At 37.5% G+C, this 18,626-nt stretch overlaps 1 protein-coding gene across 2 annotated transcripts in view; it reads left to right on the forward strand.

The window, feature by feature from the left end:
* The window catches only part of LOC119790865 (SH3 and PX domain-containing protein 2A-like), a 97,043-nt gene that overhangs the window by 34,390 nt on the left and 44,027 nt on the right, over positions 1-18,626 (forward strand). For both annotated transcript variants that reach the window (XM_038296598.1, XM_038296599.1), the window contains exons 6-7: positions 3,966-3,997; positions 15,771-15,899. In XM_038296598.1, the coding sequence (XP_038152526.1) occupies positions 3,966-3,997; positions 15,771-15,899 (161 nt within the window). The remainder of the gene's footprint in view (positions 1-3,965; positions 3,998-15,770; positions 15,900-18,626) is intronic.

Below are 18,626 nucleotides of genomic sequence, written 5' to 3' on the forward strand. Positions count from 1 at the left end.
AACCCTCCATTGCTCGATTTCTTTGTACACGTAAGCGGCCTGCTTTATCATCATGATTTGCTGCTCAACACTGATGACCTGTTGACCGCAGAGCTTAGAGGTTACCCCTGTAGAGGGAAATCTGAGGTCATGCGTGAGTTTCTCTGTAATTTAGTCATATAGCAAGACAGATACATAGTTGCTGAAAAAAATGCTCACATACATTCCTTTCTAGCAGGCCCACCTATGAAGAGTGAGTTGCAGAGTTGTACAAACAGATTACTCAATATTCAAGAAGGCTTTGGATTTTTATCAACACTGATATCCACACAGTGAAATGAAAAGTATGATTCCCTTATGCTGTTTTGATTTGAAGATTACCATGCACAAACCATCATAAAGATTTAACAGAAACGTTTTTTCCCCTAATGATTAGATTTAGGAAAGAATTACACAGAGCCAGAGCTCTGTACTGTGTCTTCTCCTGGGGGGAACATATAACTCCACCTCTGAGCTTTTGCTGAGGGTCAGAAGTAAGCAGAAAAGGTCAAACATTTACTTCATCATCAGCTTATTCCCCCAAGCCTCAATTTTATCACCACCCAACTAGCACACAATGTATTTTGGCTTTTTTTCACTTTATGTAATGTACTGCTGTACCTTTAATGCACTGTTAACAGTAGAGCTATGAAACTCCCAGTAAAAGCTCTGCTTAAGTTTTTGAATCATTGAGATGTTTTGCTCTCCTTTAAAGCTATACAGTGTGTTAATTTTGTGGTAAACATAATTTTTTATCTCTAAAATATTACAAACAGGAGATTTTAGCTTCTTTGATGATTTTGTATGAATCTTGCTCCAAATCCGTCTGTTTTACTATTTTGTTCATGATCATCAATTGTAGAGTTTGTCTCTTTTTTTTTTTTTTTTTTTTTTTTTTTTAAGTGTTCTCAATATACTAACATATTTGGAAAGAAATGAACTTTTAACGAAAATACTATTTATTTTTGAAAGCTTCTGCTTGAAAATCCCCAAAAGCACTAAAAGAAAGAGTCTGCTTTGGTTCGTTTGGACGTAGCTCTGATTCGGCTGGACTTCTTTTTAAATCTATCATGCAGAAAGCACCGATGCTATGCAATGGGCAGTCACAGACCGCAGTCTGTGCTGGAGGGGAGTGAGGAAGAGCAGTGCTTCTAGGAATAAATTAAAACAGCTTTTTTAGCTACTGCTTCCGGTCTGAATGCACCATAAGGAAAATGATTGCCAATTTGAGAATAAAAACAAGTAACTTCTTAAATGATGTTTGCTGTATCACTGTATCTGTGATCGACCTCATGGTGTCTTGAAGAAACTTGCAGACTTACATTTAGGTTGATAACTTACACCTGGTTAGACATTGCCACAACTCTGAACCCTGGCTTGGCCTTGAGGTACAGATAAAGCTGGGATGCTAAGTTGAGCCTGGAATTTCTTAATACAGCTTATGGGAAAAAAACCAAAACAAAAACATTCATCTTTTTTTTATCTTTAATGTGCTGCTTCCAATTTTAACTTTTGAAGACTGTCTTAACTCGACACAAAAAAGCCCTGTGCTGGAGCTTAAGTATTAATTAGCAAAAAGTTATCTTTTTTCTATTAACAAGATCAATTCCACCTATAGTCTCCATGTGTGCATTAGTCCAGTATGTAATTTGGAGTCAGTGATTATTCATCTTTTTCCAATTCTTTTGGTTTCTATGGGAACAAATACCGAGGCAGTGAATATTATATTCAAAGGCTTAGAAAGCAAGGAAGAAAAATAGAAACATCAGTATTTAATTTAGATCTTGAGATTAATTAACATTGTAGAAAATCGCACAGGGCTGTTAGTGTCACATTTGGAAGGCTGTACAAGAAGCACTGCACCAGCAGATGTCTCCAACACACTAAGTAAACTATCCTTCAAGCAATAAGCCGATTTGAAATGGTTGTCTGATACAGGGTTCCTTATTTGGCCATCAATTCCCAGTTTGTGTAAAGGAGATAGAAGAAGTAAAAGGAGAAGAAGTTGTTTTTGTAATCATAAAGAAAGACATTTTAAACATCTCCCATTGTCTGATATTTAGACAGTTTAATTTTGATAGCCATAGTAACTGTTTGTGTGTATTTCTCAAAAAATGTAGACTCTTAATTTTTGTAACTCTAATTTTTATTTAAAAGCTGCTATAGTCCCCATGTTCCATGACAGTTAGAGCTTGGAGATTTGGTTAAAATGTATTGCTTACATTTTTATTGTTATCTGCTGAAGTTTAATTTAATGTTTAATAGTAGCACCCTGAGTAAGAAGTTAAATGCAACATAATTTTTAACTTAAAATAGCCTCCTACCTTTTGAATAGTTCCACATTTTATTTTAGCTACCCTACTGCTATTTATAATAGCTAACTCCACTTTTCGTAGCCACTTACATACAGAGAGTGTTTTGCTCATAACAGCATATGAGTGCCTTGGTATGGTGTGCTCACTAGTTATGAAGTAAGATAGTCTATTATTTTGGCAGGTCCCTGACTTGAAGTCACTGACCTGCCAATTTCCAAGTCCATCTCTTTCTCAGATTAGGCCATTCATATTCAAAGACCCCTACATATTAATAGATGTGATTTGTTCCTGCTATAATTTTAAGCATTTTTAAGGTCATGGTCATATAGTGCTTGCTGATTGCACTGCATTTTCTTAGTTTTTATGATCGATTGATCTGTTATACTCCCTATAAAGCCAAATAAGGAATGCAACAGTATATCCAGTGTTAGTTAGGTTTTCCTATTAAATGAAGTTGATAAGCATTCTGTTATGCTGGCAAATGTTAGACAAGTTTTATCCAAGCATGTGCTCATATCCTTGACTGGCCTTGGCTGTGGTCCTGCTGCTGGCCTCTCCAGAGAGCCAGGTGTCTGTTTCCATCTGTGTCAAGCCTCAGCTTCTCATCACTCTCCTCTCTGCTGCCCAGTTAACTAAATGAGGGTGAGCAGTCACCCCACACTTCCTGAAATAGTCCTGGGGTTTGAAGTATTTACCTGCTTCCGACTCCTTATATATCCTCATTTATGTTTATGTAGCTTAGAGGATGTGAAATGATCACTCAAAATTAGCTGACAGCACCTTAATGGGGAACTAATTTATGCATTTGTAATGTAGTCATTTTGTGTTTCTGATAAATTTTAGTAATTGAAAAATAATTGCTGTATAATTCCTTTGGTACAGCTGGAGAAAAAATTAGAGAAATCAAAAATCTCTTCTGCATAAGATGCTGTCCAGAGAAAAGCGAGGAAATATAGTTTTTTGTTTAAATAATAGCACATTTAGAGAGAAAATTAAAAACTGTACCAAATTATATTTACCAATAAAAGTTTAAAATATTAAAAAAATATCTAGTAATAGCTTTTCTGTCAAATGATTCATTACTTCTGTTTATTTATTAAAATGTAAGATAAGAGAACATTGAGTGGAAACTTGCTGATCTTTAAGTAGATCACAGCATAGTGCAGGTTCTCTGACACGAATGATCCATTTTTCAGTCTTAAGCCACTGCTTGAACCAAGACAGATGCCATTTTTACATCCAAATATAAATTGGATTTCACAGGGAGATATGGCACTGTTGTCCGATAAACACATGGCTTTCTGTTTAAGAGAGGCAGCTGTGTTGCACTTATGTCTAATATTAGAACAGATAAAATCCATTTACACTCAGTACTGGCTGTAGTTTGCTGTGGCTCTCCTTTTGGCATCCTTACTGTACGACTCACCCATTTCTGTCCCACACGGACTCCCTCCCTTTACTCATGGGTCAAGTTCTGCGTGCATTCTCCATGAGGGCTTGGCTGGTAGTTGTGTGACAACTGCACTAGAATGGTCTGCATAAAGACATTCATCTGTAACCAGTTACAAGATTGATCTGGTTCTGTTGGTGTTCACTCAAACTGATCATGCTCTGGTGTTGTTTCTTTTTCAGAGACAGTGGAGGATCTGGTAGACGGAAATCGGGTAAGCTCACCACCTTTGATACCTACATTTGATTTGCTTTTTCTTACCCTGTGTTGATTGATAATGTGGTTTTGAGGTCACGGTGTAGAGCTTGGTTGCATGATTCTATCTTTTGCTTAACCTTTTGCGCAAGACAAGCTCAGGTTTAAAAAAAGAGATGTTTTACAGACTTGAGCCCAACCACTGTGCTTGGTTCAAATGAGGCCAAAGCGCAGGTGGTTTGTGGACAACGAGCAATTCAAGTGTGCCATCAAAAAAATAAAATAAAAATCTCCCTCTCTATATACGACCATTGGGGAAGTATAACAGAAGATGTGTCTTTTTTTAATGCGGAGAAGTCCTACCCATCTTTTTCTGTCATGTCAAGTACACCTCTGTGTTTACATTTACCAGTGATGGTTTTCATTTTTTTGAGTTAAAGGACTAAATTTGATCAGGCTGCTTGTCTGTTTAATTTGACAATTTTTTGCTTCTAATAATTTCCTACCTTATAATTTGGCTTTCTGTAGTATGGCATTTGGCATTAACTTTACATTAGTATAATGTTTTTTATCCACTTTGACAATCTAAGTTATAAAATATAATTTTACGTTCAAACTATTGTTTACTGCAAAGAAATACGTTTTGTTTCCAATAAATAATAACCTACTTAAGTTTGCTTAGACTGGTTTTAGCTTGATCAGTGCTCAGAATCTCAGGCTCAAGCAAACAGTGTGGGTCTGCTGGGAATGTATGACAGAGCCCTTTGTCAAGGATGTATTCATTTCCCACCTTTGGGAAAGCTTTTCTCAGATTCCACCGGAGGTTGGGGACATGGATTCTGAGTGGACAAGGTTCCTTCACGCTATGTGTATATAAGGTCTCCGATACCTGTTGTGGCAGTAACCCCCAAACTCAGTGGTGGAAACCAGCAAAAATTGATGCTGTCAAGCAGCTGAAGGAGTCCTATCAAGCCTTGTTGGCATAGGTAACGCTAACAGCGGCAAAAACTCTGGCATGTTAGGAGTTTGGAGACAATGCAGTCAGTCTCAAAGTGGTTCCAGCAAATCTTCTTGTGCCTTGGGGGGAGCAGTTATTTCTAACACTGTTAACCTCTTAAAACCCACCGAGTCGCCGGTGGGCTTAATAATTCAGTAATGCATAAAATTTCACCGGTAAACTTTTTACCAGCAGGCGGAGCCATTGCGCACAGCTCCAAACTGACACCAAAAGTTCCATACCCCACAGCTCTGGAACTGCTATAGCTAGAGATCTGATATTTTCTGCATTTGTGGTTGACATGATTTAGAACAAATACAATAAAACCTGCCTTTTCTCAAGAATGTCTTTATTACTGCTGTTTCAAACAGATCTACTATTTCCAAGAATAAAAACAAAAACAACTTTGAGTCATGTTGGAACCTATGCAGGTTGGTTGGTATTCTAGTCACCCAATTTTGATTTATATATCAGGAAACTAGAAGATGTTAGCTTTCAAATATTTTATTGCAAATGTGATTTGGGCTCACAGTTCCTAAGTTATTTGCTTTTCCATTTGGGTATGCAAAATAGGCGAGGGTTTCCCAAAATGAGGTGGGTGTTAAGAGGTTAACAAACTTCCCTGGCAGAAGCAGGGACTGGGTGCTCAGAGTCAGACTTGTTCATCATTCAGGCTGAAGTCACTGAGGCGGTCAAAAAACTCCACACTGGCAGGGCTTTAGGGGTGGATGAGATCTGATCTGAGTCCCTTAGCTCTCTGGATGTTGTTGGGCTTTCCTGGCCTAAACCGTTTAACATTGTGTGGCAGTCAGGAAATGTGACCCTGATCTGGCAGACTCGGTTGGAGGTTCCCCATTCTTAAGAAGGGGGTCTAGAGTTTTCCAACTATAGGGGAATCACATTTCTCAGCCTCCTTGGGAAAGCCTATGCCAGTGTGTTGGAGAGGAGGGTCCACCTGATTGTTGAACCTTGGGTTCAAGAGAAGCAGTGTGGTTTTGATTCTGTCTGTGGAAAACTTGACCAGCTTTACTACCTCTGCAAGGTGCTTGACGGTTGATGGGTGTTTGCCCAAATGGTCTGTAGTTGCTTGCATAAGTCTGACCCATTCGCACTACATGTTGGACTCTGGCAGGACTACCCTCCATTACCAGTCCTGTCATAACTTTTATTGACAGGATTTCAAGACACAGCCAAGGGCCAGATGGAGGCCAGCAGGAGGTCACAGGGAGGCCGGACGAGGGCTGGTTTGGGGACTAATTGATTTCGTCCCTGCTTTTTTTGGATGACAGGGTTCTACTAGAGTCCTCTTGCCAAGACGTACAACATTCAGTGGGGCAGTTTACAAGTGAGTGCGAAGCAGCCAGGATGAAAATTTGCTCCTTCAAGTCTGAGTCCATAGTTCTCAAAGTTTTGGCTTGCATTCCTCAGAATAGAGGAGAGGTACTGCCTCAACTAGAGGACATCTAATATCATGGGGTTCTGTTCATGGGTGAGGGGGGAATGGAGCACAAAATCGACAGATTGGTGCTGCTGCCAACCATTGTACATATCACCAAAAGGCAAAAATCTTAATTTGCAATTTGGTCAACATTTCTACCCTTTAACATGGTCATTAAATATGGATCATGAATTATTCTGGGTCCAAACAGCTAAAAGGACTGGGCATCCCTTAGAGATAGGGTGAGGAGCTTGACCATCCTCGAGAGGCCCAAAGTAGTTCTCCCCTTCACATTGAGGGGAGAACTGAGTTGGCTTGGTCATCTGTTTCTGCCCCCTGGATGCTTGGAGGATAATGACATGCTGTCCTATAGCGCCTTTGGCTTTCCCCAGAGGAGCAGGAGGAGATGTCTAGGAATGTCTGGGAGGGTCTCCTGAGAAGGCTGCCCCCATGAACCAGACCGGATGGAAGACAATGGGTACGGGTATAAACCATTTAGAAAAAAATGTAACATTTTATGCAAAATCTGATTCCTTTATAACTGTTTATTGTTAAAAGTATTTGTTACAACCAAACTCAGATAAGGGAAAGGGGGTTGTAGATTTTATAAACAGATGCAATTAAGTTTATAATTTCTATGTTTTATTGTTCAGTTTACATCAGAACAAATGGGGAAAAGTTAACAAAAGGAGTCCAAAAATGCAAAACACAATCAAAACAAAACCAAAAAAAAAAAAAAAGATAATCTAAGGCAGGGGTCACCAACGTGATGCCCGCGGGCACCAAGGGGCCCTCAAGGACCACATGCGGTGCCCTTAGCATCTTATTAAAAAAGAACAACTCACCAGTGCACTAAGTTTAAAATGTTATTTATTTGCTGCTGCTGTTATGTTTTATCATTAATAGAGCATTTCATCATATCAATCATTTAAAACATATAAGCATTTACAGGGATTTCAAAATGACAATATCTAGAAGCAAATTAGAAATGTAAAGAAACAATAGAAATATGATTATTATCTATGAAGTTTATTTGAACGCTGACTCCTCCAGTTCATATGTCAATATTAGTAGCCCATCCTGTGACTGAGTACCCATGAAGTAGCCCTTATTCTTGAAAAGGTTGGTGACCCCTGATCTAAGGTCTTTAAAAATCGAAATATAACTACAATGACACAAAGCCCAAAAGTGAGTCCTGGTGCTGCAGTCAGAATCAACACTTGGAATGACACAAAAAATACAACAAAAATAAAAAGAATGTTTATGCGTATGAAGGACTTGTTTGATTACAAGTACATTACTGAATTGAAGAAATAAACTGGCAACATTTGGGTATGAAAGAGGGTGCACGGATTATTGAGAGGATACGCTTACTCAGAACCTGTACACACACAAGAAGGGGTTATGGTGCTTTGATGGGTCAGAGTTATGATCAGAAAGAGACATTTTTCTAACAATATATTTAATAAAAAACAAAACAGAAAAAATGCCACTAGATCTTTTATCTTTATGATGTAACATTCCAATGTTTTCATAAAATAACTGAAAAAAATCAATCTTGCTGCAGTACACCATGGTAAATTGTTTTTCATTTAAACATCAAAATGCATTTTGAATAATTAAACAATTTTCTTTTCACATAAAACTTAAGAAATGGTAAGAGAACAAATGGTTAAGAAAACAGTCAATGGAGACCAAGACCACCTTTCAGTGCCTCCCTAATTTCTCTTATTCTATTAGCTTTTGGTTTAACCTTTCAGTGTTTATGTGTGTGTGAGGGTTGAGCAAAGACAGTGTGACTCAGCTGAGCATGGGTATAAGAGTGTAGGAGGAAAAGTATGAAGGCAGTTTAGTGAACAGCTGTGCAGATTTTGCATGTTTGTATCCACATGCTCTTGCATGCAAGCAGTCCCAGAATACTCATCTGCATTACTAAATTACATGCTCCTCCGCAGTCATGTGTAGTTGCTTTGGCCTTCCTTTCCAAAATGTGATGCTATTATGAAGGCTTATATCAAAGCGGAGCATAAAAGTTTCAGAGGGTGAAAAGAGACATCTTTTTCCTTTATTTGTGGGTGGTATGCACCAGGGAGAGGCTACACGGGAGTTGTCACCAAAATGAAATAAGACCCCTACCAAATTTCAGCATTCATTCCATTGCATGGAGTCTGCGCATGATGGGGGATTCCATCCACATAGGGAAATGGAAAATGTGTCTTATTTCAGCTGTGTGTGCGGGTATGTGTTTTAAGCCTACTTTCGTTCAAATCATTTTTTTCATGTGGGGTTTCTCGCTGTAGAGCTCATTATAATTAACCTTAATGGTTTATTGCTGACTTATATTATCAGTGCTATTTTTTATTTTGTTACACCAACAAAACTCGAATCTTAAGATGCAGTACTTTTTGTTCTAGCCCTCGCAATTACTTGATTTGGAAACATTCACTATTGTGTTCTTCCTGGACATTAGTGGTTTTAAGAGTAATATTTCCTTCTTTTTAAAGCAGGACAGCAGATCAAGTGAGTATGTGGTGAGGTTTTTGCTGTACTTGCAGCTTATAGTTACCCTAATTATATGGTGCAGGGGTACCCAGAAGAGTTTCCTGAGCCCCTGCCCTGAAGAGGATAATGTAGCTTTCCACCACAAAACTGAGAGCAATTGGAGGTTCAGCTCTGTGTACCTGGCAGGCTAGGGGAAATGGAGAATTGCTAACTCAGGCCAATAAATCCCTTTCAGGTTCTAATCACTTTGTTTTCATGACAATACATTTTTTTTTATTTTAGTTATTTATTCTCCAGAAATTGGACAAGCACATAGTTTCAGATTCTTTCAGTCAAAAATGATCAAGGTTAGCTGATAATCAGTTTCAGATTGGTACATTTGTTAGTATTGGGTTCCTTTGTTCCAAGCAGTCTGCGTGGTTTCATATTCAAGCGTTGCTTTTCTCTTGGCACTCTAGCCTGATCCTATGGTAAAAAAAATAAAAATAAATTCACATTTGAGTTTAACTGTTCTCTAAAAGTTGACTTCAGAAGTAGGTATTGCCAATAGGAAAGATAAAATCATGCATTGTTCAAAAGACTATAGACTATGGACAGATAGTGTCATGCACATTTAAAGCTGGTTTATGCTTGATGCATAGGTAAGGCCTGTGCCATGGCACGTGGGCCAAATTACGTAATTTTTGCATCAGCCTGATATTTCTGCACTGCTCACAGGGAAACCTTTGTAACTAACTGTAGAGCTTAACATGGGAAAGCAGGGTGAAAAATGCACTAAAATCAAGCAGCTACAATGGTAATGCAAAAAACAGAATATGTCTTGTCTAATGTCTCTCTTTAGTTGATTAACATTGATAGTAATAACCTGCCAACTCTGGTAACAGTCTTTTTTTTAATTTCTAAAGTAGTTGAGGTAATAAATGTTTTATATCTGTCGGGTATTTACAACAAAAATGAAGAGTAAAAACATCCAGAATCAATTCCTATTTGTTGTTTCCAAGCTAAACTTTACTTTTGCCAAGTTGAAACACCCAAAGTTTGCCAGTGCAGCATTCATGCTCTTTCAGGTTTAAAAAGAGATTTTCTGCATCTGCATACAAATGAGCTGTTAGGCTTGACTACTTGTTAGCATACTTAAATTATTGTCAGATGACAGCAACTGATGAAGAGACGTGCTGTCATAACAACTGTACAGCACTGATGCTCAGGGGCTTTATATCATCTTCGAAAGAATCTCTTTTTTTTACATTTCTGAATGTCAAACAAAAGTTGGAGAAGCAAAAGAGATTTGGAGAGAAAAAATGAGTCAGAGAGAAAAAGAATGGAGTGGTTGGGGGTGTATTGCATGTGAAAAGCAGCTGGAGAAGAGAAGAAGGCCTACGTGGCAAGGGGGGGCCATGTTGATTCACTGTCATGCTGCAGACTTGTCTTCATTTGTGCTGCAGGTCTTTGGAGGAGGAAACAGGCTATGCATTGCATTGCATTGCATGAGGTTATCTATTTGTGCACTGAAAGCTTGTTAGTGGGGGCAGGGTTAATCTTCTAATGAGTCTGACAGTGGGTGGGTCAGGAGGTCTGCATGTTTGTTTGTATTTATTGATGGATGTGATTGCAAGCCAGAGAAGGAAGTGTTTCTAAATTCCTCTGACACACAATACTCTCTTTTCTGTTAATGAAAAGCTGTAGATTCTGGTTAATGCTGCATTTATAAGTTCTATTCATACATTTGTCACATTTTACATTTTGTGAGGTAGCTTGTGAATAGTTTTCTTGCAGAATTTACCAGGATTAATTTCCCCCAGAGAGTTGGAGAGGACCAAACAAGAAGTTGATAATGAAGGAAGTTTAGATCATATTTCCCCTCAGTTGTCATAGGGGAGGTGATATCTCCATCAAACAAATTAGATGTGAAGGAAGCGCTGGCAAGAATGCAGCAGGAATATCCTTATTAAGCACTTGGCTCAGAGAAAGGTACCAAACAAAGTTCTGGACTCATTACAGATACAACAGATGGAGCAGCAGATTTATACAGATATTTCCAGCTAAAAAAAGAACAGTTGTTGTTATTGTTGCTTTTTTAAGCTCCAGTATTTACTGCTGATTTTCTTGTAGTTAGATTTTTTCACTATTTAAAAAAGTGAAAAGGGCACCTGTCAACGCCGTGTGGCCTATTATAAACATTGGGTTGTTAAAAAGGTGTGACAAGCCAAACCTGATTTCAGCCACTTTGAATTTATCCTTGAAAACTGTAATTACCATTGATTAAAAACATAGTTTTATCCATCCCACCTTGAGCAGACTGTTCCTTTCTTACCCAAATCCAAACTGACCCATACTGTAATAGTGCGATGAGAAAAAAAAGCCAACCACCAAGTTCTAGCTGTCTGTTTAAATAATGAATGTCTGAAAACATGGTTTGTTTTTGACAAAATTTAAAATGTTTTTATTGATAATAGGTAGCTTTGATACTTTCTCTCACATTAGTTTCACAGTGAAGGGAATTGTCAGCCCTGAAAGGTGAAGCTGACTAATGGTGTGTTCAGTGATGGTAGAGAAGATTGGATTTTAGACTTTTGAATTTTGCACTGACAGCTTTTAATGTGTTTTTTTTGTATATGTCAAAAACAAAACTGTTTTGTACAGCTAAAAGAAAAGTATGCCATTAAATATAGACACAATTTAGTTAATCAAGATTGCTGTCTAACGAGATCCTATGCAGGACAGGAGAGTTTCAATTTAGTTCAAGGAAATTTTCACAATAGAATCTGAAAAAAAAACATTAATTGAAACTGCGTTAAACGGACTAAGCTAAAGTTTCTGTAGGTTTCCCCCCTCTCTTATTGAAACTGAGCTTTTGCTGTTGGGAAGCTTTTCCCTTCCTTCAGCCAAGACCGGGCCAATACTGGCCACTCTGTTTCTGATAAGTGACCATTTGTTACACCAGAATCCCACCCTGGAGGCAGAGCTGAAAGGTCTCACTCAAAATAGTTTCCAGGACAGAAGCTGTTTTGTATGAGAATAACAGCTCAAATGTGTAATTTTTTTCAACATGCAGTTGTGTTGCAATCTATTGACTAAAATCTTAGTGAAGTTTTGTTTTTCTAAGGTATTTAAACACGAAGATACAAATCTTTAAATGTGATATTCTTTTATTTTTATTTTGCTATGTTTATATGAACAATGCAGAGCTGTGATTTTCTTTTAGGGCTAAACGCCAGTTTTTCGAGGGTGCAATCCTTAAAATGGGCAAAATACGTCCTTTGTCTTTCCCATTTCCCTTTTAATGAGCAATTTTATTAAGGTTGACATTTTTGACCATTGGCATTATAAAGCAAGACACAGAGCCAGTGTAGTGACATCAATTAAAAAGAAGACAAAATCTTTTACATATTCTGTTTTCAGAGCCAATTGGTTTTAAAGACTAAGCTGTTCCACTCATGTTCTGCCGCTCTCCCTTTTCTCGGGACACATACTGATTCAGTGACATGAGTACATCTGCACTACATTGATCAGCAGATCTGCGTCTCCTTCTAATCTAGCTGCACATCTGCTGCTGATGAGCCAAACAAAAGAATTAAACTTCAGCAGATTTTACTACTCTCAGCTAAATTGTTATTTCCTAGGGTTTTTTTTTTTTTTTGTCCACGGGGATAACAATATGGATTCAACACATAAAGACTTCCAGGTCCTATGCAGATTAAAAAAACAAAAAACAAAAAAGGAAATCTAAACTTGGCTTAATTGCTTTGGAATAAAGTTCAAGGGTAGAATCCTGGTAATGAATCATTGCTCCGTTCTCAATGGTTATCATCTCCGGATGGAGCTTAAGATGGAGCGAGTGTTAAAGGGTGGGAGTTGGATGGAAAAGGAACATTTGGGATTGCCGGGGTGGGAGCAGGAAACAAACAGATAAATCTGAGTGAGGAGATAAAGAGGGAGTTGGCTAGAGGAAAATACATTAGAAACTCAAAGTGAAGACTTTTTTTGAAACTTAAGCTCATTTACAACAAATACTCAGTATTTTAAGGGTAAAAACGGCATTTCTTTTGTTTACTTTGGCGTTCATGCAGATAGCAGAGATTATGAAACAGTTTTAAACCATCTCTGGCATTATCTGTCCTCTTAGATTTTTAGGCTTGTAGAAAATTATCAAAGTTTTGAGATCTATATTTAAATGCTATGCCTGTTTTTCTCATTTTAAAATCCATACTTTTACTTGAAATTTGACCTAGGTCATGTCCGAAGCTGTTTTCACTCATGTTGTCTAATGTCTTTTCTTCTTCTTCTGGTTCTCTCTTCCTGCTGTTGCAAAACATTTCATTTCCTGAATAAGGCCAAAATATCAGCTTTTGCCTTTCACTGCTGTTGACTTTGCTGACAAAGTCTTTAATCTCTCACCTCTGGTTTCAGGTATTCCAGATTCCAAAGAGCATTAGTGAAGTTTTAATATATATACATATATATTTAACAATTAAGGTTTTTTCAGTAATATTAGACCATTACTTGTAAGATTGACATTTTTTTTATTTAAAGTGTGGGATTTGTTTTGTTGGAGATGCACAGTGGTGCAATTGAGTGAACTGCTGCAAGAATAGGGTCCTGGGTTCTTGGATCTGAGAAAAAAACATCCCCTAAGCATGCTACTAACACCACCATGTCTTGTTCCATTACAAATGCCAAATACATTCACATGAAATATGTACTTCTTTATTTCAATTTAAAATACTTTATTGTAATGGAAGTAACATGTTGTAACTTATGTGAAAAGGTTTATAATGGTAGTTTGTTACACTGATAGTCACAAGTTGCACTGGTTCATAATCAGGGCTTTCCAAGTAAAGTACTAATGCATACCCCAGTTTTCAGAGCCATATTATGAAACCAAGTTTTGTGACATAATATATAACAAAAATTAAAACATTGAGGTTACACTTTTGCAAGGGGCTGTAGCTGCAGAGTATTTATAACTGTGGGAAGTTTATTTATCTTAAAAGGATAAGAAGTTTTTTGAAAGTAAGAATTTTAACATTCATCTATGTATATAAATGTACTTCAAGACACTTGAGAGGACTTTATATTATTTAACCAAGACCTAATGGCAAAAAAGCACACTCTTCTAATTGGTTGACAAACAAAGTTTTCACATTTTATTTAAAAAAGGTAACTTTTTATGGTTTTAACAATACAGGCCTTACAATGAACAGGTCTAATAATAATACTGAATGGCAAATAAAGATCAACTCTCAGATAATTTTTTGAAGTCATAATAGTTTTTCTTATACTGCCCTCAACTTCATGGTTTGTCAAAACGCTTTGCAAAGATAAGCCGTCAGAAACTACAGCCCAACCGCAGTAATTCAATGCTGGACCCTTTGGCAGCTTTAACTATATTGTAAATGAATTTATTAAGAGCAAAATTTTTACTTTGAGGTTTTTGTTTCTTTTATCTCAGTGAATAAATCTTACATTTGGAAGTCATATAAATTGTGGAACTATTCATCTGCCATGTTTGTCAGCAAGCAACTGTCCGCTTAGTTACACATTTGCACCCAGGTGGAATCCACATCTTAATGCATAATAACAGATGCATTAAGTATAAACCAGTTTTAAGGTCCAGAGAAAGCCAAGTTTAAACCATGTGAACGTATAAAATGTAGACACACAGACTTTATTTTTATTATCAAAGAAGTTTGAACGTTATAGCTCTCTGGGGAAGTTGGGTAAAAGGAGTCTATCTGCAGTAGTACTCCCTTCATTTTGCTGCTTTGAACCTACCAGCTTAAACTGCTCTTTATGCAAATTTCAGCTGAGATTCTGCAGGTCTTAATTCCTACTGTAAGCTGTAAAATGTACCTTAATTCATTTAATGATGGTTGTTTTTAAAGGATTCTTCAGCAAGTCTTCAGCTGAGCCCAGTTAATGGAAGCTGACATTCACAGATGGAGATAAATTGCTGTAATAAAAAAGTTGTCGGTTCTTTAGTGGTTTCTTTAACAATTTTTTTTTTTTAATTCGAACATGGATCTGTTTTAGAGGTCACTTATCTTGTTAGCCTTTGAACCAAAAGTCTGGTTCAAGAATGGGTAATGGCTCTTTTATAATCACAGCAAAAAAAGATAAAAAACAAAAAGAAAAAATCTGTTTTACTGCTGGTGCTTCTATGGTTAATTTAGCAATGTAGAGAGAAAAAAGGTTTGATTGGTTGGGCTGCACGCTGGAGTCAGAGCTCTAGTGTTTCACAGAGTTAGAGGTCCACCCCTCTGCATAGCTCCAGCCCCTTCATCTGGTTCCATTTAAGGCCCCCAGTGCCGACTCTTATGATTGGCTTGCACCACCCCCCTGCTCTTTCTTCAGCTCCAACCCAACTTAGGAGAAGGAGGCTTTTTAGCAGATGGTTTATTTTCCAAAGGAAACTATTTCTCTCTCTGAATCCTCTGTCCTTTCCAACTGGCTTCAGCTCTCTCTTCTGCATCTCCTTCCACTCCTGCCCTCCTGTTGCCGTTCCTCCTAATATTACGTTTGCATAGCTACCTGCATCTGATGACCTGGACAATGATATCTTTTACTACAGTAAAACATTATGGATTTATCCTCGTGATGGCTTAATCATTTTACTCTTTTTGGAGCTTTTCTTTTTGTAAAACTTTGACACCTCTGTAGCCCTTGATGCTGGGCTAGATGGGGATGCATCTCTATGGCTAGACTGTGGGGAAAATGCACTGAACCCTGTGAAAATTACGATTCGCTGAGCTTTACATACAGAGTGGCCTATGGCACAACGGGTGTCCAGTGGTCGTTCTCGTGGACCTATGGCTGGCAGCTGGCTGACAGCATGTTTTTTTCCATCAACACCAGGTCTGGATGCTTCAGACCCCATGCTCCTGGAACAATACGTGGTGGTAGCCAATTACGAGAAACAAGAGCCTGCAGAAATCAGTCTACAGGCGGGTGAGGTGGTCGACGTCATTGAGAAGAGTGAGAGTGGTGAGTAATCAAAACACAAGGGGCCATGTGTTGCTACATGTATGTCAATTGCAAACCAACAGTTCATCAAATATTGTGTGCTTTTCTCCAAACTCAATCCTTTCACCCATTTCCATAAAATTTGTTGGTTGTTTCTCAGCCCCATCTGGAGGCTCACTTTGGCTATAAGTTATCCCTGTTTTTTTCTTTTTTTTGTGCTGGTTTTGGCTGAGAGTCAAAATATTGCCTATAGGATGAGGAATGTCTTCCAGACTCATATAAATTATTCAAACTCTCTTTAATAGAAAGCCAGAAAGCCATTTCGGTTTTACAAATGCCAGCTGCAGAGAGAGTCCTTAGTCAGCTGTTTAACCTCTGGAAAGAGCACAGAGACAGACTAAAGATGCTGTTTTAAGGTTCATGTAATTCAGTTCGACAGTTCTCAAAGTTATATGGGTTGCTTACATGCTGATGCACCTCGCATTATTTAATGTGACAAATATGTTTTGACATGTTCAAAAAGTTGCTTCGGTCTTCAATCATAACAGATACCAATAGCTACATGCAGCTATATTGGAAAAACAAAAAACAAAACAAAAGATGGACTAATCTGAATTTTGCGGCAAATTTCCAATATGTATTTGCTAAACCTTTTAGGTGCTGATATCAATGCCGAATAAATGTTTTAAAAAGCAAAAGGAACACCATTCAGATTGCTTTTTCCTAGCCTTCCTGCTCTCATTATTGATTTATATTAGTTGAAGTTGATCCATGTGGAAGAGATCAGTCACTATAAAACAGGGTTTTACAAAGTCAAATTGTCACTGGAGTTTACAATTTAAACTGTCTTCAGCATTCTGGCTTGGTAATTAACAAGGCGACATTATTACAGCCATGCAACAGTTCTGTGCTGCTAGTGGCCTGCCATACATCCCCAACTGAATTGCTGGCTCATGGAATGGGTGGGTGAGTGGGTGGCACCAACTCTGTGTTAAAAAAAACAATATGATGGAGGGAGCTGAGGGTTGTCTTTGCTTCATCTTGCTTTGTGTCAACAATGAATATAATAACAAAGTCTTTGCAGGGCCACACGCTGCTCCCACACCTCTCTGTTGTGTATCTTCACAGATGTCAAGACACAGACATATGTTACAACTGATATCTTTTTTAAAAACTTTTTTTACATTTTCATTTTCAATTAACTTGAAATAACATATATTTTTTTATTATTTTTCTGGGTAAAACCAGATAAAAACAAGAGTTTTCTTTGCTCATTAAAAAGTCTACATGAAAGACTCTTATTAGTTTGACCTCTTTGCTTCTATGTATTTTGTGTTCACTGTTGTGAAAAATAAATTTTCAGTTCCTGATCAGGGGTCTGTTTCATGAAGCAGATTTAACAAATTCAGATTCAAATCCACAACTCTAAATTGATCCAGCCAAAAGTCGGGAACACTGAGTGTTCGGTTTCACAAAGGCTGCTATCAATTAGTCCAACCAATTTTAACTAGGTCCACTCGTGCATAACAAGTATGAAAAGCCATTATCATTGGAGCACAATTCGATGAGTCACCATGGGACAGGAAGTGCATGTTTCAACCCACTGGAACTAAAGATTTTTTTTTTTTTTTACTTTTTATTTAGTATTTTTTCAAATTTACATTAAAACAAACAAACAGACAAAAAAAGAATATGAACAGAGAAGGGCGATAAAAATACAGCAAAGGTATATAACAGAGTCCGAGTTTAGTGAATGTGGGGGTCACACAAGTCTTAAAAAAGGTTTATCTGTCGTTCAAGTCTTATTGAGGGTCAGTCCTTTCCGATTTGTGTAATCAAACCATTTCCTCCACTGTTCTTTCAGGTATTTGTAATTGATCCTTAGGTGGTAGGTAATTTCCTCCATTGTGAAGATTTCCTCTACTATTAAAATCCATTGCGTCAGGTGTGGAGGGTCACTTTTAAACCAATTTCTGGTAATCGCTTTTTTAGCTGCCACTATCAAGATTTGAGAAGATAGATGTCTTTCCGGTGTATTCCTTCACTCTCCAGCCAGCCCAAATACATTATTCGTGGGTCCTTGGGTATCTTGTATGCTATTATTTCTTCTGTAGCCTTAACAACTTGATCCCAGTAGGTTTGTATTTTTGTACATTGCCAAAATATATGAGAGTGACTGGCATTCATCTCTCCACATTGCCTCCAACATTGTTGTTGAGTATAGAGTAATTTATTTTGTAATTGAGGTGTTATGAAGTAGCGTATTAAATTTTTGCATCCACATTCCCTCCAGCCTCTGGAACTTGTGGAGGAGTGTTGTGTTTTGCACATTGAAAGCCAGTCACTCTTTGACAGCTTCACTTTTAACTCTGCTTCCCATTTGGACTTTATATATAATGAGTTATTTCCATGAACTAGAGATTTTAATGCAGAAATGCAAAAAAATAAATAAAATAAAATAAAAAAGAAAAATGTGTTTAAAAGACAAAGAAACAGCGCTAGAGCTACAAAGGAGAGGAGGATTAAAAGCACTCCTCTCTGTTGTTCCATTTGTTGATCACTAAAATAAGATTCTTGCTGATCAATATCACACTCCTAGACCTAACTGTAATAAAATATTTTCTAAATTACATTTTTATAGCAGAAACTGTATTGTAGAAAGTAAAAAAAAAAACAAACAAACATTATACTAGTAAGAATTAAGTTTTAAATATCTACAAATGTTTATTGTTCTGACATTTATCAGCT

Source organism: Cyprinodon tularosa, unplaced genomic scaffold (genome assembly GCF_016077235.1).
Source record: "Cyprinodon tularosa strain WSP-4 unplaced genomic scaffold, ASM1607723v1 ctg372, whole genome shotgun sequence".
Lineage (NCBI taxonomy): Eukaryota > Metazoa > Chordata > Actinopteri > Cyprinodontiformes > Cyprinodontidae > Cyprinodon > Cyprinodon tularosa.